The sequence below is a fragment of the Myotis lucifugus genome, unplaced genomic scaffold (assembly GCF_000147115.1).
Source record: "Myotis lucifugus unplaced genomic scaffold, Myoluc2.0 scaffold_10, whole genome shotgun sequence".
Taxonomy (NCBI): Eukaryota; Metazoa; Chordata; class Mammalia; order Chiroptera; family Vespertilionidae; genus Myotis; species Myotis lucifugus.
In genome coordinates, this window is record NW_005871058.1 from 10,709,111 (window position 1) to 10,736,764 (window position 27,654).

At 38.3% G+C, this 27,654-nt stretch overlaps 1 protein-coding gene across 4 annotated transcripts in view; it reads left to right on the forward strand.

The window, feature by feature from the left end:
- Positions 1 to 27,280, forward strand: part of PRH2 (proline rich protein HaeIII subfamily 2) — a 37,829-nt gene extending 10,549 nt beyond the window's left edge. The window contains exons 1-5 of one of the 4 annotated variants that reach the window (XR_002828078.1): positions 19,819 to 19,906; positions 23,582 to 23,605; positions 24,452 to 24,490; positions 26,396 to 26,738; positions 27,219 to 27,280. Coding sequence is in view for 3 of the 4 variants with exons in the window: in XM_023750032.1 (XP_023605800.1) it covers positions 20,924 to 20,987; positions 23,582 to 23,605; positions 24,452 to 24,490; positions 26,396 to 26,697 (429 nt within the window). In the remaining variant the exon portion in view is untranslated. Of the gene's footprint in view, positions 1 to 19,818; positions 19,907 to 20,913; positions 20,988 to 23,581; positions 23,606 to 24,451; positions 24,491 to 26,395; positions 26,739 to 27,218 lie in introns of those variants that run through there. The other 3 variants (XM_023750032.1, XM_023750033.1, XM_023750034.1) reach the window with 3 other exon arrangements.
- Positions 27,281 to 27,654: the final 374 nt, after the last annotated feature.

The following is a 27,654-nucleotide window of genomic DNA, read 5'->3' on the forward strand; positions in this document are numbered from 1 at the left end:
TGGCTCAGATCTGACATTCTCAGTAAATGTATTGCCTCCTCTAGAAACCCTCTTTTTATTCACAGGTTGTCATGTCTCCATGCATTTTTACAGATTGGAATTCCCTTTCCCCTTCTATACATTTGAGAGCTTTCATGATTCCTTCTAGACTGCATTCAAACTTGACTTTCCCTATGAAGCCCTCCCTGGCTTCTCCAAGCATCTCCCAAGATCACTAGACGGTGAGCCTCTGAGAATCTGCTTCTTGGTCTTCTTCACCAATCTCTGCAGCACCAGCAGAGTGTCTGACTAAAAGCAGGCATCAAAAGAATGAGTAAACACATGTTAACTCTCAAGAAAAATTACAATTTGGGGGGGGGGGGAGGGTTAGGAGAAAACAAGTAGTATTTAATATAGAAAATTGAGCATGAAAACAACCACCAAAAAATGACTTAGAGCAGTGTGGGGATTTGGAAACTAAGAAAACTTTGTGAATAAGGCACAGAATCATGAAGAAAATTATATTAGAATTACACCTTGACAAATAGATAATATTTTACTGGGGGAGGTGACAGGTATTTATCTCCTGATGAAGAGAAAGTAGGAGAGAATAAAATGCCCTCCAAAGGCATTTTTATCATCTGTATCATTGGCAATAAAATATAGACTAGATTATGCTATCAAACAGATTCTTTTGTATCAAATAGAATAGGGAACATGGAGACAAAGGGAGAATAAATATGAACTGCAGGGGTCCAGCCCCAGCGGTCCAGGGGTTCCCAAAGGTGTGGACGGAGCCAGCGAAGAATGAAGGACACGGAGACAGCATTCAGATGATCAGCATAGCCAGGTTCTCTCTTTATTCTCGTGGATCTTCCTGTGCCTGGCTGAGGCCACAGAGAGAGATCCAGAGGCAAGCTGAGCCTTCATTTTATAGTCAGAGTTAAACAAGGTAGTGTTTGCCATAGTTACACTGTTCTTGTGAGTTTCACTTGTTTTGGCAGCACTTGCTGCACCTCCCTCAGCCCATTAGCCCAGATAAGATCTAGGGAGTGTCATAAGGTCAAGCCTAATTATGCTAAGAGGACTGTGCCCTCTAAGCTGGGACTTGTTTGTGACTTTGCCAACAGGTCAGTCCGAGGCTTAACCCTATAGCCGTGCCCTACAATTTCCATAATTCCTAATAGTTTTCTGGCTCTCGATTCTAATTTTCTGTACCACTTAAAAGAACTTATCTTTGGGTCCTTCATCTCATTGAAAAACCATCCTTTTTTTCCTTTAACCAAGTTTGAAATGAAATTTTATTATTTGATTAAGATGTCAACCAATGAAGAAATGTTCCTACTTTATTTAAGTGGCAGAAATCATTGATGCTGAACTTGGGGTCTTAAACATATAATACAGTGAACAGATAATATGTTGTAGAATTGTGCATCTGAAACATATGTATTTATGTTTCAGATGTATAATTTTGTTAACCAATGTCACCCCAGTAAATTCAACAAAAAACAGAAGGAAACAAAAATAAATGAGCGACCCTGAAATAAACCTTAAAATTGAAATTGCTATTTGTGATCAAACCACTCTTTAATAGTGTCTGGGGAAGTTATGTATATTGTCCCATGCTAAAAATGAATCCATCTTTTAAGTGGCTCTTCGGTTATAAAGAAAAAAGCAAACATCTCATTTCTGTTTCAGTGAGGAGGGTGGTTAGGAAGGTAGGTCGCTTGTGTTAATCAAATGGGTCTTCTTCAGAGCTCGGCAAGGGTGGTGAGACAACCTTGGGCCTAAGTTTTGAATTCTGGCTCTACCGCTTACTGGCTCTGTCACCTTGGGTAATTTACTTGATTTCTGTCTTCCTAGTTTATTTTTTTCAAATATGCTTTTGTTTTAATTGAGAAAGGAAGAAAGAGGGATAGAGAGATAGAAACTTGGATGAGAGAGAAACATCATCGATCGGCTGCCTCCTGCATACCCCCTACTGGGGATGGAGACTGCAACCCCGGCATGTGACTTGAGTGGGAACCCCTTGGTTCCTGGGCCGACGCTCAACCACTGAGCCACACAGGCCAGGCTGTCTTTCTAGTTTCCCCTGTAAAATGAGGATGAGGATGGAAAAGCCTCCTTTGCATGACGGTGAGGATTGCAAGGGTTCTAGATCATAGCTGGTTCTCCTGTGGGAGCCCTCGACGCCGTCCCGCTGTGTGTACAGCCTTTGTTCTCCCAGCTCCTCCAGAGTCAGTGACATCATAAAAACACAGGAAGGGAAATCTGTAAACATTAGTCATGGAACAAGTCTGTTTCTGAGAATCCGACTCAGAATTTACTTTTACTTCACGGTTGTTGCCACCTTGTGGATTTTTTGGGTAATGAGATTCAGTCTGAGACAGTAAAAGAGGGCTTACTGTTACTTTAGTTGTCATTGTGGGCACCCTCTTCTCCGTGTTGGCTTGTAAAGTTTGAATGTAGTGCTGAGAGCATGAATAAGATCATTAACCTGCCTTCCTCCATAGATCCCTCTCCTCCCCAGCTTGCAAATATAAAAACTGAATCCCAAATAATTTGAATCCTCCTGACTTCCAATTAAGCATATTTCTCATTTACACAATTAGATAATAGATGCTTGTATTTACAATTAGCTGATGGCTATATTCTCACTTCTTTTATAGGCAGTAGTTAATTGATCAATTAATTTGCCTTATTGCACTGTATTTACATGTGATCCCACTCTCTTCTGGTCTATTTCCTGGGTGCTTCCAATTTTCTTTCTTTAGAAGCATTTTCTTATTCTTTTGTGTGTGTGTGTGGAAGCATTGGGTGAAAATTCGATATCCTGTCTCTATTTGCTCAATATTCCTTGGGAATTTTCCATCTTTGTGTATTCCTCCTGCTTCCTGAACTACCCCTCCACTTCTCTGATGTTATGCAAAAACCCCATTACTTCTATGTAAATTCAAGTTCCATCTACTTCTGAGCCTTTCAGGCCACAGTGGCTCATGCTACCTCTTTTGGGACTCGTATCATTGACTTACCTAAGTTATTTTGATGTGCATATCATTATTTCTTTAGCTGGACTATGGTCTCTTTGTAAGCAACAATGATGTCTTAAGAGCACTTGAGTTCCCAATATATATGTGAATGATTAACATGTATTTCCTGGTCCACTGTGGGTGTCCCTACGTTAGCTTCTGTTTTCTATCCCATTTCCATCTTTCCAAACAAGCAGAGAACAACAACCAAGAAAACACAAAGATGGCCTATTTAAGTATTAACAGATGGTTGCTTTTCATTTCTACTGCTTTTCACTTGTGGCAACCTGTTTTCTAATTTGTGCAAATGTGTGCATGCTGAGTGTGTGTCTATGCAAAAGGCGTGTGTGTGTGTGTGTGTGTGTGTGTGTGCGCGTGTGTGAGTGAGTGATTTCCCCCATAACTTCCAGATCTGAGCAACTTAACTATGGGTATTCTTAGGGATGAATCTGTGTTCAAGATGCTTTATTTTACTAAAGTTTTCTTTTTTTAGTTCTTAGAGACAACTGATGGTATCACTTTAAAACAAATTCTCAGGATGAGATTTTTTGGGACTAAATGTTGCAAACATATTTAAAAGTCGGTTTATAGTTATGAATTCTCAGATCATTTTCTCTCATTCCCCTTATTTCCAGGGTTGAAATTTGTTCTTCCCTTTTCTGAGGAGAGGTTTTTAGTTTAAAATGTGTTTTTAATTCACCTTGTCAATGAGGGTATAGCCTTCTTGTATCCAGGCATGTGTATATGGTGGTGGTGTGGTCGGGGGAGGGGTATAGGGTTCCATTAATAGTCTCCAACTTCACTAATGACTATTCACTAGTGGACGTGAGTGCGTGCTCGTTTTTGTGCCTGGGCTATACAGTAGAAGCTTAAGATTATCCTGGTTGAGCAGATTCCCTTACTTCCTTCCCTGGATTTTGGTCTTACTTTATTTTGTTAAATCTCTAAGCATGTCCTTTGATTTTTGCTAGTTCAGTTAAGTGTTGAAAAATACTGTTTTCAAGTTACATCTAGAATCCTCAGTTACTTGAATTGGGATGGTTGTCTTTGATGGGATCAATGATCACTTACTTATTTAATCTATTAGATACAATTTAGAATCAATTTATAAATTTCACAGAAAAATTGTGTTATGATTTTGGCTTTAGGATTTTATCAAATTCAGGAAAACTTTATTATCTTTACTTAATATTTATTCTTCTTAAATATGGTTTATCATTCCATTTGTTTATATCTTCATTATGTCCTTCAGTAATATTTATTTTTTAAAATATATTCTATTGACTTTTTACAGAGAGGAAGGGAGAAGGATAGAGAGTTAGAAACATCGATGAGAGAGAAACATCGATCAGCTGCCTCCTGCATACCTCCTACTGGGGATGTGCCCACAACCCAGGTACATGCCCTTGACTGGAATTGAACCTGGGACCTTTTAGTCCGCAGGCCAATGCTCTATCCACTGAGCCAAACCAGTTAGGGCTATGTTTTTCTTTTAAAGCTCTTACATTGAGGGTTTGTAAACATGTTTTAACTTTCATTTTGTATCAGTCATTGCTGTATAAATAGCTAAGACTTACATAGTACTTACTATGTGCCAGGCATAATTTTAAATTCTTTACTAATTTTTTTTTACCTTGTGAACTTGTTTATTAACTTGAATAGTCTGTCACTTGACTTCCATTGAAAGTCCTAAGCTCTTTAAATCTAATCGTCACTATAATATTTTGAGGGCAGAACTATAATTAATAATATTGTGCAGATGAGAAACTAAGTGACGGAGTGATTAAATAATTTCAAAAGTGACACAACTAGCTTCTCACCTATAGTTATTGACCTTCCCTTGCTTTCTTTTTAATATCAATAATGTATGCCTTTTATTGTTCATTTACTTTTTTTTAATTGATGTTTTATTTGGTGCCTCTCTTTAATACAATTGTTTGTTTTTTTCCCCCTGTGTGTTTTATTAGCCTTGATTGTCGGCTTATATTTACATTTGACTGTGGACACTTTTTAAATTTACTGTTGCCTGACTCCAGTGTTGGAATGGAGACAGTTGGCATCTTCAAGTATAAAATCTTACACTCATTCCTGTGAGAATTTTTCCATCCCTTTTGGGTGTTGCCAGCTACCTGGAACATTGTAGTGCCTCTGTGACCCAGTTATTCATGCTAACTTCTCCAGTCTGGAAGAAGATATTGAAGTGTTTACTGCTTTACACTGTGTGTGTGTGTGTGTGTGTGTGTGTGTGTGTGTGTGAGAGAGAGAGAGAGAGAGAGAAATGTTTGTGTTTGCCTAGGAGGTGTGGAAGCAAGAACAGCCTGCCCAACCGCTTTACATTCCATGTCTAAGCAGTCACCCTAATGGTTGTTCTTGGCTCCCTATACCTCTTTATTTTCATTAATTATGACTCAGAAGAGTCTTAAGAAATAATATCACATTTTCTCTGGTGTCTGTCTTTCAGCCAAATTTCCTTCCTCAATTTAATCCTGTCAGATTTCTATCTTTTAGACATATATAAACTTTTTAGTTTTCTAATGATATTTTGTTTTTGCCAGTATGGTTCATGTTTCATTCCTTATTTTTAAATTCATTTTCAAACAGTTATAAGGTGAAGTTTGTGTCAGTTTCTCATTCTGTTACTAATACCCATTAATTAAGATTAATACCCAATTATTAATCATTTTCCTCATTTCTAGCTTCTCCTTATTGGCTCTATTGTTAGTAAAACATATATTAACAATACCATTAATGAAAGAATATTTATAATCAGCAATCTCTGAACAATACATAAATCACACAGATACTGAATTAAATAAAACGTTATCACAGACCAGTTGGCATGGTTCAGCGGTTGAACGTCAACCTATGTATGAATCAGGAGATCACGTTTCGATTCCTGGTCAGGGCACATGCCTGGGTTGCAGGCTCAATCCCCAGTGTGAAGCATGCAGGAGGCAGCCGATCAATGATTCTCTCTCATCATTGATGTTTCTATCTCTCTCTCTCCCTTCCTCTCTGCAATCAATAAAAAAAATATATATCCTAATATATAAAAACCCTGGGTCTGTCACATCCACCACAACGACCAGAGGCTTGACCTAACGCCCAGGCTTCGTGCAGTAGGCTCCAGTGGGTGGGGACTTGTGTCAGTGGAGATAGGGATGGGTGTGGCAGGGCCAACACTCACACTCACTCACAACCACACACACAGTGCCCACCAGCTCACAGCCTTTTCTCCCTTTCTTTCTCTCCCTCCCAGCACACTCTCGGAGCCTCTCTCAGAATGAGGAAACAAAACAGACTGGGCCTAAAGAGGCCTGGATGGAAGGGAGTGCGGGAAGAGGGTGGAGAGGCCCCCACTGGCTCCGCCCCCTCCCTGCCAGGAAAGAGGAAGAGGAAGACAGGGAGGCAGGGAGGCCTGGAGGACTGCTGAGAAAAACAAAGAGAGACAGAGACTGAGGGAGATCAGGCCAGCAGGGATGGGCAGTTGGGGGCAACCAGGCCAGCAGGGGAGGGCAGTTGGGGGCAAGATCAGGCTGGCAGGGGAGAGCAGTTAGGAGCGATCAGACAGGCAGGCAGAGGCAGTTAGGGGCAATCAGGCAGGCAGGCAGGTGAGGGGTTAGGAGCCAGCAGTCCCAGATTGCGAGAGGGATGTCCGACATCCCCCAAGGGGTCCCTGATTAGAGAGGGTGCAAGTTGGGCTGAGGGAATGCCCCCATGCATGAATTTTGTGCACCAGGCCACTAATATATATATATATATACACACACACACACACATACACACACACACATATATATGCCTAAGCAACCATCCAACTGTCCGACTGTCTGACTGGTAGCTATGACATGGAATGATCACCAGGGGGAAGACACTCAGTGCAGGAGCTGCCGAGCTGTGGTGACTTGGCAGCTGCGATTCTGGGTGACACACCCAGAACCAGAGAGGAGGGAGCCCAATTCCGGCGTTCATCACCTGAGAACTGCCCTCTCCCAATCCAGGACCCCTCAGGGGATGTTGGAGAGCCTTTTCATCCCAATTCCCGCAGGCCAGGCCGAGGGACCCCACCAGTGCCTGAGTCCATGCACCAGGCCTCTAGTATTTTATATAAAAAAGTTATCACAAGCCTATAAAAATTGATATCAGTTTGTATTTTTCAGAACATTCATAAATTTTCTCCACAGTCTGAGATAATGATTACAATTTCAAGTTGAGAAAAACATGTCCAAGAATTAACTGAGTTTCACACTACTATTATACAACAGAGAGACTCAATTCCCTGAATAGCAATGATTTGGGCAACTGGGCAACCTCTGATGACTTGGACAACTATTCTACTTCAATTACTTGGACAACTAGTCAACCCCAATGACTTGGACAACTGGTCAATTTCCAATGATTTGGACAAGTACTCAATACCTAATTACTTGGACAACTGATCAACACCTAGAGAGGAAGCAATCAGAACTTGGATTCTTTTTCTCTTTTCAGTTCTTTCTTTTTCTCTTACTATTTTTAGTTGTCTTTTTCTCTGTTCTTCTATTTCTTTATTTCCCACTTGAAAAATATAATTGTTTACTTACAAATCAGAAGCACAGATCTACAACAATCCTTTGTTTCAATTACATTACAAGAACTGAAGATGGGAAAGCAAGGTGGTTTCCTCAAATTCACACTCAGGTCAATGACATAGTCAAATTCAATTTAAGTTTCTAACTACCAATCCATAGTTCATTTGCTCTGAACTATCTCAGGGAATCTTAGAACCAAAATGCTCATCTGGAAACTGGTTAGCTTTATTCTTTAGAAAGTTGAAAAGATGTTAAGCTAAGCTCACAACAGCTTTCCTTTTCAGTTGGTAAGAGATAAGAGTTACCTGTGCAATGTAGTACACACATTGTATATGCAATGCCCTGCATTTAGTACATGCATTCTAAGTTCAACAGATAAGTCTAAAGAGACTTGCAGGAAGATGACCTTGTCTATCCTATAAAATAAATTACCTTAAATATATATAAGCAAATTAGTTTTAAAATTATTTTACAATATTCACGTGGGTAAAATGTGAGAAAATGGAAACTCACAACCACTAATAGATGAATAAATTAGTATGGTCTTTGGGGGCACTATTTAGTATAACTTAAAATGCATTATCTAACAAAGCACATATGGAATCTATATGCTGAAACTTAAAAAAGGCTGATGGAAGAAATTGAAGAAAGCCCATATAAATGGAGAGATGTATTGTGTTCATATCAGAAGAATTCAAACATGTCAGTGCTCTTCAATGTGATCTAAAAAATTAGCACAAGTCCAATCAAAATGCCAGCAGGATTTTTTATAGATAGGTAAGCACATTAAGAAATTCACAGGGAAAGGCAATAGAACTAGAATAGTTAAAACAATTTTTAAAAGAAGAAGAAAGTTGAGAAATTACAGTACACAATTTTAAGATTTCCTGTAAAGATACAGTAATTATGATGGTGGGTATTGGTGAAGGAATAAACACATCAATCAATGGAATAGGATAGAATTGAGAAACAGACCCATACAAATATGGCACGTTAATTTTCAACAAATGTACAAAAGCAATTCAATCGTACTCTAACAGAATGTCCATGTGTAAAAAGAGACTTTGATCCATACCTTTTGCCATATATAAAAATTAACTCAGAATGATTATAGATCTAAATTAAAAGATAAAACTGTGACACTTTTAGAAAAAAATAGAAGAAAAATCTTTGAGCTGGGTTAGGCAAAGAGTTCTTCAATATGAAACCAAAAACATGACCCATAAAAAGGGGGGCGGGGAAATAATTTACTTTCATCAAATTTCAAAACCTTTATAAGAAGCATTACTAAAAGATTGAAAAGACAAGCTGTAAAGTTGATTAAAATATTTGCAAATCACATATCCAAAATAATTTACATGCGGAATACATAAAGAGCTCTCAAAACTCAACAATAAGAAAACAAAAAACCCAATGTTCGCAAAAGAATAAAAAAAATTTTACCAAGATGTTCAATGTCATTAGTCATAGGAAAATACAAAACCACAGTGAGATATCACTACATATCTATTATAACAGCAAAAAAAATATTTAAATACTGACATACCAAGTACTGGTGATGATACAGAGAAACTAGACATCCCATACATTACTAATGAAAATGCAAAGTAGTACACCATACTGGAAATTGTTTGGAAGTTTCTTATAGACTTAAAGAGATATTACCATATGGCTCAGTGATCCCACTGTTGGGTATATACCCTGAAGAAATGAAAACTATGCTCAGACAAAAACTGTACACAAATGTTTAAAGCTTGTCTATTCATAATTGTCCCAAACTGGAAACAATCCAAAGTCTTTCAATGGGTGAATGAATAAACACAACGTAGTTCATCTATACTATAGAACACTACCCAGGAATAAGAAAGGAAAGAAATATAGATATGTACAACAATTTGGATGCATCTCAAAAACATTATGCTGAATGATAATAGATAAGCCTCAAAAGATTACATATTATATGATTTCATTTATGTGACATTCTTGAAAAAAGAAACTATACTTACAGGGAACAGACCTGTAGTTACATGTTTTACAAAGGCAGGGAAGGGTGTTATTATAAAGCAAGGGTAGGGAACATCCAGCCCATGGGCCTTATAAGGCCTGCAAAATAATTTGGTCTGGCCCTGCCAAGACATTAGTGAATGAGTTAATTAAACGTTTGACCAAATATAGCAGCCTAATTTCTATGTTGATAATTTTGTATGGCCCATGAATGGTGTTATAAATATGGGCTTATTTCATTTAGCATAATGTTCTCCAGGTCCATCCATGCTGTCGCAAAGGGTAAAATTTCCTTGTGTTTTTTATTTTTATTTTTTTTATGGCTGAGTAGTATTCCATTAGGTAAATATACCACAGCTTTTTAAATCCACTCATCTACTGATGGACCCTTGGGCTGCTTCCAAATCTTGGTATACTTGTTATTTTGGTCAATAAAAATAGCTTTTTACTATCTTAAATAATTTGATCAAATAGTTTTTAATGTAATTTTAGAAATATAGCCTTCTTCAATCTATTTAATTTTAAATTAATGATGCATTTATATAGAAAATACAAAATCCTATATAATAAAGAGGTAATGTGTAAATTGACCCTCACACCCTCACGTCATCACAAGATGGCCACCCCACATCATCACAAGATGGCCACCCCCACATTGTTATAAGATGGCTGCCCCCACATCTCCACAAGATGGTCACCCCCATGTTGTCACAAGATGGCCAGCAGGGGAGGGCAGTTGGGGGGGACCAGGCCTGCAGGGGAGGGCAGTTGAGAGCAATCTGGCTGGCAGGGGAGAGGTTAGGGGGTGATCAGGCTGGCAGGCAGGCGAGTGGTTAGGAGCCAGCAGTCCTGGATTATGAGAGGAATGTCCAACTGCCGGTTTAGGCCTGATCCCACAGGGACATCTGGCCTAAACCAGCAGTCGGACATCCCCCGAGAGGTCCCAGACTGGAGAGGGTGCAGGCTGGGCTTAGTGACAGCCCCCCCTCCCCCGCCAGTGCACTAATTTCGTGCATCAGGCCTCTAGTACTAAATATGTATGATTGTCCTTGAGAAACAGACAATCTTCATAATAGAGTAAGGCAAGACTAAATTTAATAAGGTAGCATATAAATAAGTACTAAATTTGCCATTCTACGGCTGGACTATATGATACAAATAAGTGATGCTCATCCCCATGAACCTGGATGGAGTATTAAGACAGTTATCAAGTTGTTACATCATATAAAAAGAGATTAAAAAGGACCAGGTGAAATTAGTAAGAGTGGAGTACATTTAATTGGTGACTCCTCCATAGCTAGATTTGAAGTTATTATAGTATATGTTCAATCAGAATGACTATGAAAAAAGGTAGTGCTTGGAGTAATATTCATAATAACTAATGTAGTATATTACTTGAAACTATCCTATGAATTCCATTATTTTGAAAGATTATACAATTTTCAAAAATAATTTAAAAGTTAGCCTACTTTAGCCCAGCTGGCGTGGTTCAGTGGTTGAGCATTGACCTATGAACCAGGAGGTCACGGGTTTGAATCCCAGCCAATGCATATGCCTGGGTTTCAGGCTCCCCAGTGTGGGGCGTGTAGGAGGCAGCCGATCAATGATTCTCTCTCATCATTGATGTTTCTATCTTTCTCTCCCTCTCCCTTCCTCTCAGAAATCAATAAAAAATATATTAAAACATAAACAAACAAACAAGTAAGTAAGTAAGTAAGTAAATAAATAAATAAATGTTAACCTACTTTACAAGTTAATCTCAGGTGTCATTACATTTTCAACTAAATTTTAAAAGTATATATTTAAGCTTTGTAACCCACTTTTGAATCTTAATTCCTTTTTGTATGTTGCATTGTTTATTTGGCTTTATATTTTCTTTGAATGCTATGTATTACCAAAAAAGCCCCCACAATATTTAAAATAGGAAGTCATGTTAAGCAAAAAACAAAGGGACCATGAAAATGGTTGCCATTGACATCTAGAAATATAATAATAAAGGAGGTAGTTCAGAAGCTGTACTAACGATGACCACAGTGTGGCATCCTAGTATCATGCATGACATAAAACTACATGGAAAAGCATAATCACACTATAATAAAAGCTAGCTCCAATTACTGTAGGTTCCTCCCTACAAGAAAATCATCAAAAGAACCCAGGTTTTAAACATTATGCTTAGTTATTTGATCTTCCCTGACTCATAACTAGTTTTACCCTTCTCTTGACAACTGTCCTTTACACCTAGTCAAAATTTCCCTTATCAAAAACAAAACAAAACAAAAACACACACACACACATACAAAAATAAATGAAAAAACAAACAAAAAATTCTTGCCTAATTCTCAAAGTAGCTATATATTAGCTCACTAACTTCTTGAACAAATATTCATTTGTGGAATCCACTTTGCCTCAACCAATAAATGATCTGGTGCCATCTATTAAAACTAGCTTTCTGTAAGCCTCAAAACAAGTTTGTATTTGACACTACTATTCATTCTCTTCTTATAGAAACTCTTTTCTGTTCTGGTTTGGTGATATTGCTGTCTTTTAAATTTGTTCTTAGTGTTAGGTTGTTTGTATTTAATCATTTTACTAGTTATTTCTCAGCCAATGGTTGCATTCTCCAGAATTTTGTAGCCAGAGGTCTGTCAGCTAGGAAGTCTTATATATGAAGCCCAGAAATATATTTAATCCATCCTTTACTTCAAGTTCAAGGGATACAATCCAGCCAAAACTGATTTTATAACATAACTAGAGGCCCAGTGCATGAAATTTGTGCATATGGGGAGGGGGTCCCTCAACCAGACCTGCACCCTCTCACAATCCAGACCCCTCAGGGAATGTCCGACTGCCAGTTTAAGCAGTTGGACATCCCTCTTGCAATCCGGGACCTCTGGCTCCTAACTGCTTGCCTGCCTGCCTGCCTGATTGCCCCTAACTGCCTGCCTGCCTAATCACCCCTATCCACTCTCCTGCCTGCCTGATCACTTCTAACCATTCGCCTGTCTGCCTGATCACCCCCATCTGCTCTGCCTCAGTCCCCACCCACCACTGCAGCTTTGTTTGGAAGGTCATCTGGAAGGACGCCTGGAATGACATCCAGAAGGCCGTTCAGCTGTCTGGTCTAATTAGCATATTATGCTTTTATTATTATAGATAGGGGCTGGGGAGTGAATATTTTGTCCCAGAGTTTCATCCATGATTTAAGGTTTTCGTCCCTGAGGCTGAGAGCACAGGTGAGAGTGCAGAAAGCTTCCCACCCTTTTTCTCAGGCCCATCCATAGCCCTCAGTATTTTTAACTTCTTCACTGTTCCCACTTATTTCCTCCTGTGTCTGGCCTCTGTGAGTGGGCATTGCTGCCCTTTTATTTTATTTATTTATTTATTTATTTATTTATCTATTAACAAAATGTAACTCAACTGCGACCTCTTTTAAAAAATATATATTTTATTGATTTTTACAGAGAGGAAGAGAGAGGGATAGAGAGTTAGAAACATTGATGAGAGAGAAATGTCGATCAGCTGCCTCCTGCACACCCCCTACTGGGGATGTGCCCGCAACCAAGGTACATGCCCTTGACCTGAATCAAACCTGGGACCCTTCAGTCCGCAGGGCAACGCTCTATCCCAGTGATGGCGAACCTATGACACCCGTGTCAGAGGTGACACGCAAACTCATTTTTTTGGTTGATTTTTCTTTGTTAAATGGCATTTAAATATATAAAATCAATATCAAAAATATAAGTCTTTCTTTTACTATGGTTGCAAATATCAAAAAAATTCTATATGTGACACAGCACCAGAGTTAAGTTAGGGTTTTTCAAAATGCTGACACGCCGAGCTCAAAAGGTTCGCCATCACTGCTCTATCCACTGAGCCAAACTGGTTAGGGCTGCCCTTTTATTTTTAAATATGTTTTTATTGATTTTTAAAGAGAGAGGAAGTGAGAGGGAAAGAGAGAAACACAGATGTGCTGCCTCCTGCACATACCCTGCTGGGGAGCGAGCTCACAATCCTGGCATGTGCCCTGATGGGGAATCAGGGATCTGATTGGTAACATGGATCGAGGCTGAACCACTGAGTCACGCTGGCCGGAATCCTGCCTTTTTTATTTCTGCTGTTGAGTGAGAGGAGAAAAGGGCTTAGGATCCTACCTGTGGAGGTGGGGAGGGGCTGTGAAGAGAAAAAGAACTCAAAGTGAGGTATTGTCTGAGGTCAGACTTTTAAGATGCCAAGTCTGAAATGGAAATGTTTTCAAAATATTTATTGAAGCATTTTCCCAGGGGTGAGGTGGGTGAAGGAAGCAGGGTAGGGCAGGAGATATAGCTAAGCAAGAATGGGATATTCTATGGAGACTAGCTTAGTCTGACCCACAGAGAGTCACTGCTGAGGGCAATTGTCTAGAGAAGAGGGCAGCTGTGAGTGTTAGCAGCCAATATTCACAAGTGGGCAGTAGGGCACTGGGTAGTGGAGGGGAGCAGGGAAGGGCACCCACAACATTCACTGCCTGTTGTCTTCAGATGGAGAATCTCAGAGTAAGTATGTCATACTTTCACTACTAAGATTAACCCTTGTTAATATGCTCCGGATAGGTAAGTATCTGTCTTTGTTCCAGGATTGAGACACATTAAAAAGACTCCATTTCAAGGCTGGAAAACAAAAGGTAGCAACTTTGCAGAGGAGAAACCTGGCAGACTCCACCTTAACCAAGCGATCAAGTTAAGAGCATCAGTACAAAGACATGGCGCTAGCTAGCTATGGTACGAGCAGAAGAATATTTCACCTTTGTGGTATTCTTTCCAAAAACTCACAACTCCAGCCTAATCATAAGAAAATATCTGACCCAGTACTCATCTAAATCAGTCACATCGTGAAAGACAAGGACAGACTGAGGAACTCTCACAGATTAGAGGAGACTAAGAGGTGACAGCTAATTGCAATGTGTCATCTCACATTGGACCCCAGAGCAGATAATGAACATTAGCGCAAAAACTATGCAAATCTGAATGAAGTCTGTAGTTCAGTTCAGAGTATTATGCCAATGTTAATTTCTTAGTCTTGATTACCATGGTTATGTAAGATGTAATCATAAAGGGAAGCTGGGTAAAGATAAGCAGGCACACTCTCTAATGCCTTTGAAACTATTCTGAAATCTAAAATTATTGCAAAATTAAAAGTTTCTAAAACCATATTCTATTTCCTTAAACTCATAAGTGTAGCATTGGATGGTGGTGAAGAAAAACCCATTCTGCCATATCATACATGCAGAAACTAATATTCCTTATGGACAATGACAAGTCAATAACATGAAAGAATATTTATATCATTCATAACTTCTATGCTATTAGCATATATTCAATAAGGTGAATTACCAGAATTAAGGAGACTAATAAAAGAAAATCTTGTAGTAAGTATAACTTTCATATATAGGATTGTGAGCTGCTATCAAATTTTAAATTCTCTAATTATGTTACACCCCTTATCAAAGGAAAATAAACTTTATAGAGATAATGGAAAGTGAGTTTTAAGTTGAACTTAAAACTTGGTTGTTTTTAATGCTTCCCTTTTCCTTTAGAAAGTTACCTATACCACCAAGTAAATTTTATGTAATTTTAAAATTTTCTACATTTAATTTTTTTACTCTTTTCTCTTGTATTAAGTGTTTCCTATTTTATGGTATAATGACCAAAAGGGATCACTATTTTCATGTTAAATTTTATTTTTATAGTATCAAAACGCCAAAGAATCATTATGAAGGTTTATAATGCTTCCTGTCATTCATTTAATTACTGGTAATATTTACTTGCATAGTGCTTTATAGTAGTTTTAAGAGAGAAATGAGCTAACAGAAGAACATAATTAAGGAGACTATGGACACAGCTTTCATTAAGTTCCTTATAGAAATGCAGAGAAGGTAAACTTCATTTTCTTTTACAAATTAAGAGCAGCTGGGTATGTGTCCGGGATATACACGATCTTTTGAGACAACCCAAGGGAGTGAGTCAAGACTCAAGTCAAACCAAGTTTAGACCCCGTACTGGGAAACAGCACTCTAAACAACAGTCTAGTCTTTGCACATATTATCCTGGGGTTCCTGGTACAAAAAAGATGATGACTGCAAAGGTGCTATGAAAAGCTGTGGTACCTCTTGGTGTGACCTGAGGTGCACACACCCTCTTTGGTTATAATGAAATTTTCAACTCATCTCCACAATCTAAGGCATAAGTAAGTTTCAGGTGACATGACCCCCTCATCTTTAACTTTCTCGTGCTTTCTGAGTCTTGTCTTATATACTTCTTACCTAAACTCTTATTTTATTTCCAATTGTAACTATAGGATGGAATATATGGTTAGAACAGTGGTTCCCAAACTTATTTGACCTACCGCCCCCTTTCCAGAAAAAATATTACTCAGCCCCTGGAAATTAATTTTTTTAAAATTTTAATAGCAGTTACTCATCGCCCCCAAATGCACCTGTGGCCATCACCGCCCCCCTGGATCGCTGCAGCGCCTACCAGGGGGCGGTAGCGCCCACTTTGGGAATCACTGGGTTAGAATCATTGAGATTTAGACCACTTTCTCCACAATCTTTAAAAGGGCATGCCATCTCAGAAGAAAATTCTATGTATATTTCACCTGACGTTTTCATTCATTCCTTCACTTGCTCATTTATTCATTCAACTAACATTTATTGAATGCCCACAATATGCTAGGCACTGGGAATATAGTGATAGAAAGAAGCAACCACTTTTCTCACACAGTTGATAATTTTAATAATGTTCTTTATCCTTCACTAAGCAACCTGGACTTTTTTTCTTTTATGTTTCCTATGGCTCTCCTTCCTTTTCTAAGGCAACATACCCCCTCCCCCCCCATCTGAGAGTTAGAGGCCAGTTTTCAACTCTTGGTTAAATTATTTCTTTTTTTGTCCCCCACCCCCCTCCACCCGGATATTGGGTGGAGAAATGGGTCCAGAAGGAGATACCACTGAGCTTTTTAAAATGACTTCTCTCTGCCAAAATATTACTCTCTCAAATGTTGTTCTTAAAATCTATGTGTTATTAAAAGCTCAGCATCATCTGTATTTGAGCCTTGTGTTCAATTTATTATTTTAATTATTTTTTTTAGTTCTAAGGGTACCAGGGGTAACTAGATTGCAAAGCATATGATTTCTGCTATCCAGAAGGGGACCTTGGGGAGCCAGTAGGGAATCCTAAAGTTTTTGTAGACTATGAAATTTAAGGAATTTGGGGACATTTTCAGACAGCACACCAGTTTCAATTTGATCACGGAAATTCCTGTAAATAATTCTGAAAGTTCACATACTGTACAGGGTTGTTGCTTTTTTTCTGTTTTGTCTTGTGATATAATTGGTGTTACTTTAATCTTTCATCTTATATTGATCTAATCTTTTAATGTTTGCTTTGGGGAATGAATATATGGAAGAAATCCAAGGCACTGACATTTATTAATTTACCTAAATTAAAGCATGTAATAGACTTATGAGATCCATGAAGGTCATCCATTATGATGTTAACTTCCGTATGATGAATTTTTACTAGTTGTGTAATTTGAAAGTCATGAATTAAGAAATATTTAACAAACACCTACCTTTTGCACAGATATGCTCCGAAATATGGCATGAAAATGTATGAATCATGTGGAGAGTAACTTGTATGCATCAGAGAATCAAGAGATCTCTGCTATAAACTATCCTGGCAAACATTCTAGTTTGTTTTATATTTTACCTAACAGTGGGGAAGAATGAACTCTAGAAAGAGGAATTGCAAATAAATATCTACTAGTATGTTTCTTTTATGTTTTTTAAAGGAAAACAACTTTAAATTCCAAAATAACTCTCTGTGGTTAAGAGGACATTCATAGGTACTTACCAGATAAGAAAACAGAAAAAAGAAGAAAGAAAAAAAAAGGAAAGAACATTGTGTCCACTAAAAGTTAGTGACCAAACTTTGAATCTTTGCATATAGCTCAGCATTGTGCTATGTTGTTTAAGACTTTTATTCAACATACTTCACTGCGAAGCTGCAAGGATGATTTTGCTTTACTGAGTCAATTAGGAAAGAGATTCTTGCATGTCTACACCACTGAAGTGGAAGTGAGCTGAGGTGATGAGATGAGGCTAACCTTGATTCTAGTCTCTAATTGGCATTAAACATGGTGAACCTTAGACATCTTGAATTTTGAGGAGTTGGATGATGATGATGATGCTAGTGAAAAATCTAAATCAGTTTAGCTAGCAATAAAAATTTTTAATAAAATAAATTGTATTTATTTTGAATGCAACGAAGAATACATAAGTTCATTCTCGAGGTAAAAATATATTTTTAAAAATGACTGACATAGTAAATATCCCTCCTGGTTCACCCAGAAGTAACCACTGTGAACTATTTGATTTATCTCTAAACAGGCCTTTTCTGTGCATTCAGGTATATGGATATTTCTAAATATATGGTGTTGTTTGGTAAACTTATTTAAGCAAACAGTGTATCTATTGTTGTGCAGCTTCTGTTTCTCACTGGAAGACAATCCCATGTTGGTTGATACAGAACTACAATCCCTCAGGAGACACCAAGACCGCTGGTGCCTTTATCTTGGACTTCTGAGCCTCCAAAGCTGTGAGACAGAAATTTCCATTGTTGTTAAGCCACCCAGTTGATGATATGTCGTTAAAGAAGCCTGAATGGACTCAGATGGCAGCCTACGGAAGCATCAGTAGAGCCTCGGGTGGAACCCTTTACCTCATACGACAGCTAAGGAGGCCTGGTGGGTGGTCCTCAGCTAAAACTGTAACAGAGAATAACCTGTCCGCCTTGAGCAGAGACAGCAGATACACTACAAAATGTTAATGAGAAGTTCTAACAAAGACAACAAGCATATAGTAGAAGTGAGATACCAAATGAGTTATGATGAGATAAAATACCCTGACAGACCTTCAAAAAGGGGAAAGCTAATTACCCATCTTTTAAGCCTATTGTTTGCCTTGATCTACACATGGAGAGAAGAGATTTAGAGACTGACTTGCGAGAAGGATTTTTTTTCTTTTTGGACAGAACTGTTCTGTGACTATCTTTGCCCCTCCCTTCTTCACCACCTTCAACAGAGAATGCCTTGGATGATGTTCTTCACCTCAAGTCAAGGGAGTGGTACATTAAGGGAGATTACTCAAGAGCTCTTTATGGGCTTCCTGAAATTGGGTAGTGATGTCGATGTTCAGGGACTCCTAACCTATGGGAAGCAAGTTGTGCTTTGCACAAGGGAAACTGGCTAAGGGAGCAAGTAGTGATCGAAATCCACCCTGCGGCAAGCTTGCTAAACTGTGAAACAGCAGGGCTGTGTCTGCTCAAAGGGGACATCTTCCCATTTGCACAAAGATTTCATGTGGAATAACTGTGACCCTAGGTTTGATGGGCACATTGAACTAGTGTCTGACTCCTCTGAGATATCTAAAGGCGGTTATGGCAGTAGACTGGTAACTGCGCATGGATGAAGTGAAGGAGGGTTGGCTGAGGTGGAATTGCCCTGCGCTCCAGAGATGTTTCAGGGAAAGTAATGGGTGTTTTCCATAAATCAGATGCGAATTAAGCATGAGAGCCTGGGAGGGGTCATCTTAGGTTGGGTCTAATAGCACCAACTGGAGAAGTGATGGAATCTCAGGACAAAGAAGCTGAACTGCTGGATTGTAACTAACTGAAGAAATACATTTGTTCTCATCAAAGCATTTAGGGGTAATATAGTACCAATAACTGGAGGTCTTTAAATAAGGCATGAATGTACTTCCATGCCAGTCATCTTTAAATATATATCGGGCCTAGAGAATATAGGGCCAGCTTATGACAATGCCAATAAAATGAGAGCTTTCTCAACTCCCTTTTATCACCCTCACCTCCCATAACTCTGTCAAAAAAAAAAAGAGCTGCTATTGAGCAGAGAAATAGATAAGCAGGGGTGGGGGGGGGAATTGGGGGGGGGAGCGAAGGCAGGGGGGAATAGTTAAGTGCACCCTCTGGCCAAGAGACAGGCAACTTGCCTATAGAATGCCTTAGCTGGATGGAAGGAAAATAGCTATAACTTTGAATAAATATCAAAACTATGACCATTACATGGGGTTGGGCATTTTAATATATTGAATTAAAACTGTCTTGTGACAAAACAATCACTATATTTTACTATCTAAGAATAATCATCAAGGTCATATTATTTTTTGAATTTTTATCCAAAGGAAGGACAAGCCTTTCTTCCATTGATGACATTTTAAAGAGATAGTTGAACACAAATGATTCTACCCCGATGAATCTTCAGGGTGGGGTATGTGTGTGTGTGTGTGTGTGTGTGTGTGTGTGTGTGTGATTTAAACATTCAGTTATAGATCCCTTAGTGCCTGAGCACATCTGGTGATAAGAAACTACTTTTCCCCTGAAAGAATTCAATCTATTGTTTCATTTTAATAATTCCAAGAAACATATTTATATGTTAGTCTAATATAATTAAAATTTAAAGTAATGTGAAGTTAAATTTAAAGTTATCTAAATTCTTTAAATAATTATAAGAAATTATTTTACATTATCTTCAAAATATCATTCTTTAAAAATTAATAGGTCTTTTTTTGTACATTCCAGAACTGTACACATAAGAATTGTTCTTTGTTCCATATAACAGTATAACTAACACGTTTAGTCATACTCTTCTCTGTCCAAGATCAGTGCTCTTAATCTACCCAATAATTCATTGCACAATATTGTTTTCTAACCCACTCATTATTCTGATCTTTTTTAGTTTTAAGATTCCCCAGTCCATTGACATCATGAACTCAAGGATATTCTTAATAATGATAGTCTTTGAGTCTGAAGGTGGTTTTAGTCTCTTTCTGGCAAATGCTTTCATTGTTGTTCTTTCACCTTGATATTATATTTCTGTTATTTTAGCCTTTCATTTCATGATGAGGCTCGTTCTACAGGAAAGGGGCCTGAAATAATTGACATTTGTTCAGCTTGAACCATGTTGGACATGGTAGTAAAACAGAGAACCACAGTTATGAACTAAATGTTACAGAATAGAAGACAATTGTTGATACTTATAATTATAACTAATAGTTGGGGAGGATAAACAATTATTTTAAAGAACCTGATCAACATACAGTTTTTCATTGAAGAGCTTAACCAGCCCATAAACCCAACAGGCTGGCTGAGGCCCAAATAGCAAATCAGATATGGGTGAGTGTTGTCCACCCCATGGGCTTCAAAGGCAATATTGTTCTCCTTGCTCTTATAAAGGAGCATGGCTGAGGTTCCTGAAGCATCAAGAGATTCCATGGGTTCTGCTAAGATGCTTCTGCTCTTGCTCTCGATGGCCTTGCTGGCCCTGAGCTCAGCTCAGGACATCAGTAATGGTAAGAGGGGGAAATGGAGATCATACAAGGAATGATGGGGTTAAAATTAATGGAATAGAGTGGAGTTGAATTGACCCTTCTCAGAAATTAAGTACTTTATTTTCAGAGAGTAGGTCAATAAAGGAGGAGATAAAATTAGTTTCTATTTTCTATTGATTGCAAATATCTCCCTGAATATCTGGGCCTAAGTCCCAAGCAGTATCTTCATGGTATGACATCTGTTGTTTTTAGATATATGGACATTCAATTATTCACTCTGTGTGGAACAGGTCATCTAAATTGAGTAAAAATTCTATAATTCATTTAGATACATCATTTTCTTATATCAACCTTTAAACATTTAGAAATGAGAATTTTGATTAAATTTTCATTTATTTCATCAGCATTTTGACATAAAGTAGGCACTATGAATTTTTTCTTTTCATTACATTACTTATTCTTTTAAAATAAGTATAGGTCTGATCATGTAACTACTTGGCAGGCATGCATTTATAGTAAATCTAAGACTTCCTGGAAATGGGTAATTTCAAGTAATGATGGAGGAATTTATATATAATAAAAGAGGAAGGCTAAGTCTTTGTTAGTCTGTGGCTTTTTAAAGAGAACACACATGGCCTATCTTAATGTTACCAAAATCCAAATAATTGTTTAAATGATTGCGAACATTAGGTATCAGACTTCTTGTAAGACAAATAATTGAAAGTTGGAATAAGATTTTGTTTTCTTATGAAATGTTATTTCATTATATGGAAGCTTCCTAAGAAAATAAGAATATTAAACAAATACATAAGGACACATATGTAATACCTTAATCAATAAAGAAAAGAAATTCTAATAGATTATTTGAATTTTAAACCTGTTCTCATAACTGAGATAAAGTTGCTGCTCATGGGCAATGTACTTTTAAAATGGTAATTTTGGATTTTTCTGAAAGATGTATAAGCCTTAATAAGCATCTATAAAAGGGTATCTATCTATCTATCTATCTATCTATCTATCTATCTATCTATCATCTATCTATCTATCTATCTATCTATCTATCTATCTATCTATCTATCTATCTAAAAGCCTAAGCAACCGAATGACTGATTGACTGGTGAACTGGTCGCTATGACACGCACTGACCACCAGGGAGCAGACGCTCAACACGGGAGCTGCTTCCTGATGGTCAGTGCGCTCCCACAGTAGAGTGCCACTCAGTGACCGACCTGTCCCAGCAGCCCACCAGCCCGGTGGCAGCCACTCACTCCCTCAGTAGTCCTGTAGGTCCAACCTCTGGAGAATGGGCCAGGCTCCGATGGACTGGCGCTGCCGGCATAATCCCAACAGCACCACAGGCCTCCTGGAAGTTGGCCTTGGACACTGCAGCTGCTTCCCCTCCCTAGATGCTCTGCAAGGAAGAAATAATATAATAGCAGCTGCCAGGTGGCTCCCGACAACCAGCTTGAATGTCAGCGGGACGGATCCCAGGCCTGCAAGGGCACCCACTGCCCACCTGGAAGGCCAATTGCATCCCGGCCCATCCCCACTCACCTCCAGATGGGTGCCAGATGCAGGGCTCACATCTGGCAAGTGCTGCTGTGGCAGCGCGAGCCTCTCCCAATCAGGACTGACCGGGCACCAGCCCGCAGCAGGCTCAGCGGGGCCAGGATGAGCGGGAGCAGCAGGCAGGAGTGGCAGGTGGCGTTGGAATGCTGGCTTCCACTCAATCCTTGCAGGCCACGCTGAGGGTCCCCACCCATGCACGAATTCATGCACTGGGCCTCTAGTTTTATAATAAAATCATCTGAGCCTTAAACTCTACACTTTGTGATAATTTGGATATTAGATGGAGAATAACAGTAAAATTCTTTGGAAATATTTCTTCTTTAAGTATGTATTGGGAATTTTATGCATGGGAAGTTTATGCATGATCTCGCACACATATCATGTCAATGATTATTCACTACAACAATTCAAAGTAGATATTACCCATATTTCATATTTGACCCATAACCTTAGAGTTTAAATACTTTGAAGAGCTTACATAATTAGCAAGAGTTTGGGAGTGAAGTGTTTTGAGTCTTGGCACATGAACAATTGATGCCATTAAAAAATTGAACAGATTAATGTTTGTTTAAATGGGTTTTGGGCAAGTTCCTGAAGTAACCAATAATTATTTGAAAAATTTATCTTTTGGAGGCAAGAATTTTCTGGAATAAAGTCATGGTAATACAGACAATAAGCTATGTGGCTACAGATGGTTTCAATTCTCAAATTTTCTCTGTTGCAAAATGTCTCATAATATGTATTTTGTCTATAGCCATTGTTGCTCTCCATCTTATTATATATAATACAGAATTAGTAAAATATTTGACTTCCTTTTCATCCCTGCTTCAGAGTCAATGATCAGATAGATATAGGATTCTACTTTATGAAATGTTGGTCCATTGTATTCAAACATATTAGTAGTAGTAGTTCTCTTAAGAATTTTCTAACTTCTTAAATTTAACCCTACTTGTCTTTATATAAATGTATAGCTGGGATCTTATCAAATCATATTTTTAATTTGTTTTCTTATTCTCCCCCCCCCCCCTGACCCTTTTAAATTCTAGGTACTGATACTGAAAACTCACCAGGTAAATCCTTGTTCAAGGATGTGTTCCTTTCTTTTTTTCTTCAGAACCTATCATACCTTTTTCTTTGCTTTGTATTTGTTTCTTGAAAACTCTCAAAATTGAGTCTAGGAAAAGGCAAGAAATAATGACAAATGCCTAAGTTTTAGTGGTCCTCAGTCTTATTGTTAGATATGGCCCATTTCCTTCCTTTTCACATTGGAATCTTCTGTGCCAGAGACCTAGTGTCTAAAGATCAACTGAACGTGCCACCCTACACAAATGTTTTCTATAAATTCTACAGACAAAGACAAATGATTGAATAATACAAATCCCTTACATTTTAAGGATGTTGTCTCCATTGACATTTAACTAATTTAAGTTATAAAAATACCATGTAATCATAAAGATATTATGCAATTTGACCAAAGTACTTATATTATTCAATCAGTAAGTTTACTATTGCAACTTACTCATTTACAGTACGAATGCTTCATTCTTCTATTATCTAAGCTTTGATGTCTGTTTAAATGATAAGATGCCTCAAAGTAGATAAAACTTAAAAGCCATCATTAACTGAAAACACTTCAAATGAAAAATTTAAAGACAATTTTAGTGACATGGGTAGGAGTGTGTATAGGAGGGAGGATATAAGAAAAGACCAGAGTACATGAGAGAGCTAATGAATTTTAAGTTATGTCACCAAAGAGTTGCAGGATTCAGTAAATGAATCAATCAAAAATTTGCTTGCTTAAAGAAAACCTTTACATACTTAATGATTTTCTTCAGTTCTTGACTTGTCAATGATCCTCCCATTAAGGTTATGATATCATTTTATACTTTATTCCATCGTTTGTTCTTTCTTTGCAGAAGGCCCTCAAAACCAAGAGGAAGAAACCCAACCATTAGGTGAGTTATTTTGTTCTTTTGTGTGTGGGGGCGGGGGGCGCGGGGGACAGGGAGTGAGTTATTTTGAAATCAATCAACTTACTTACAATTTTTCTAAATAGATTCTAGGAACCTCTGGGTCACTGGTGTAATCCAAAATTTATATGATTTTTACTTTAATTTATGCTTAACTTTCAAAGATTTTCTTCCTCAACCATTTTACTATATAATTTTATCTTCTTAGTATATTGCAGAATGAGCATAAAAGACAAAAAAAATTAATGGTTTGCTTTAGATCTATAAGTTCTCTCAGGTCTAGAGAATATGGTCATTGCTTTACTTCTGATTTTTTCTTGCCTGTTACCTGGCCTTGTAAGGGTATGGCTATAAGGAGTCCTGAAAAAAAAAATGCTTTGATTATCTATGTTGTCTATGCCAACAATAATTCAATAAAATTTAATACTTAATAACCATGGCAGGGTCCTATTCTTGGTACTAAGAATGCAAAGGTAAATGAAGCATTGTTCCTGTCCTTAAGGAACTCAGGATGTAATGGAAGATTTCACTTTTAGACATAATGATGATCACCTTCAGAAAAGTGGCAAAAGTAGGCATTATGGCAGCTCAGAGAAAGGGAGAAAAGGGAAGGCCTCCCGCAGGAGATGCCATGTGATCTGGACCTTGGAGAGTGGGGCATGGGGGGAGGCAAAGTCAAATGCATGGCTAAATCTGTGCATATAACATAGCATTTCAGTGGTCTAGGAACACAGAATAACCCCGTAAGGTTGAAGTGAATATAGGAAGATAAAGCTGGAGATGTGGCTTAGTTCTAGATTACAAAAGATGCCATGAATGGCAAACTGAATTTGTAATTTTTCCTATGGGCCACAGAGTGATTTTTGAATAAGGGAGTCACACAGAAATTGATTTGTTGATCTGACAACAATGAAGAATAGCAACTTGAAAGCCCAAACTGTGTCTTTTAAGCGTAGAGTCTTACTGTCTGATGTAATGGGCATGCAATAAAGTATACATTGAATCACAAGAGAATGACTGTAAGAGTGATGACCATAGCAGATTGGTAGTTACAGAATAGCCACGGGATATAAAGTACAGCATAAGGAATATAGTCAAGAATATTGTAATGACTGTGTATGATGCCACGTGGGTACTGGAAATATTGGGGGAACACTTTGCAAAGTATGTGACTGTCTAACTACTATGCTGTACACCTGAAACTAATACAAAATAACGTTGGATGTAAAAAATAAATAAATGTATTGTTGATTAAAAAAAGAGTGATGACCACAAGAGCATGAAGAAATGATTGAAAGTTAATATAACAGATGGTGAGGGCTGGGATTCAATTAGAGATACCAGGAATTTTCAAAAGGATAAAATATAGGGTGGGCTTTGTGTATACTTTCTGTTGGTCTAAAGACTTAACAGTTGATAGAAGAGAGGGGAGAGTGGGTGTTATATGATTCCTCTGCTATTGGGAAGGGCAGGGTAACTGATAATTTCCCCTGTTCAATAGATTTGTGCCAAGATATCATGCATATCTATAGATAGACACAGTGACTCCATCTGGTGGTTTCTCAGACATCATGAGTTATCTAGTGGTTTATAGATGAATTCATGTGTATCACAGCAAGGTTAGACTATGGCCATATAGAATAGTGGCCGAAATATCAAAAGAGGGGAGAATAACTAGTGATGGGGTGAACAAGAGGTGCTAAGCTAACAAGTACAGGCCCTCTAAAGAGGCCAGGCCTTGTAGGCGCTGGACCCTAGTACCATTTAAACTTGTATTATATTACTTCTAACTAAATCTAGGCTACAGTAGATTCCTTACTTGCCTCATTTAAGTTTATGGCTAACCTTCCTCTTTCCTTGTTTCTTTCTGAATATATTCTCTCACTTAAGAAGACCATAAAATTGTTGAAGAACCCCCAGAGGGATCGCGAGAAGAACATGGAGGTCAGCGTGAAAAAAGAGACCATGGTCACCATCATGGGCCTCAAAGCCAGAATGTCCAGGGAGACCAGGAAAACTCACGTAGCCAAGGTGGAAGAGGAGGTGGAAGAGAAGGCCGAGGTGGTCAAGGTGGCCAGAGAGGCCAAGATGGCCAGGGTAGCCGAGGTGGCAGAGGTGACCAGGGTGGCACTGGTGGCCAGGGTGATCAGCGTGGAAGAGGTGGCCAGGGTAGTCAACGTGGTGGTCAGTGACAAAGAAAACCAACTAGAGATGGCTTCCAGTGATTCCCTAGGTATTAATTGCATTTTTAGTCCCCAATCTAGTGAATTTCTTCTTAAATTTTTTAATTTTTTTCTTTTTGTTTCTAGTTACTTCTCTTGTTTTGATTCTTGATTTTAATTACTCAAACTGTCCAAATTTGCCTTTGCCACGAATCTCCTTGCCTCAACCTTACACATAGAAAAGTCTCCTTCATTCTTTTAAGAGCAAGTGTTACTTCTACCCTGAGCTTTTGTTTGACTTCCTTTTCTTATATTAACCTAAAATTTTCCAAGTCCTACCTCTCCTCCCCTCCACCTCTCTTCTCTCCTCCCTCCTGTTTCCCTCTCCTGGCTTCTTCCTCCCATCTCTACCTCCTCACTCCTCCTTCTTCTACTCTATTTTAACTTCATGTGTTGTCTTATAATGAGCCTACTTCATTATAGAAATACCAGTCATAGAGCATGCTCAGGCTAAGTGATTATTGTGTCTAAAATCTTTTTCTTTTTTTCAGAATTGATAGAGATCGACTGGTGAACATGGACTTTTCAGTGGTGTAAACATGGCCTTTTCTTTCTCCAACTTTAAATCATCAATAAAGTCATAAGCATTACACCCTGGCTCTTCTTTTTTATTTAGGGCCATGGTTCTCAGTCAAGGGACAATAAGGACAGGCTGGGAGGAAGATAGCTCTGACTGGACTCCAAATGTTCTGTATTGTGTAACTTGATAGGTAGCTCAGATTTCAATAATTGTGGAAGGACTTAACTACCACCAATATTCCAAAGGAAAAAAAAAATATTCTTGAGACCAGTAAGAGAGTTTTCCAACTCTACATTATCAATTCACACATCTTTTTCTCAGCTCAAACACAGAGAAAAAGACCTTGTATATTTCCTTGATCTCTGACAGTCTTTCAGTGCATGTGTGCATATTATTACATTTCTGTT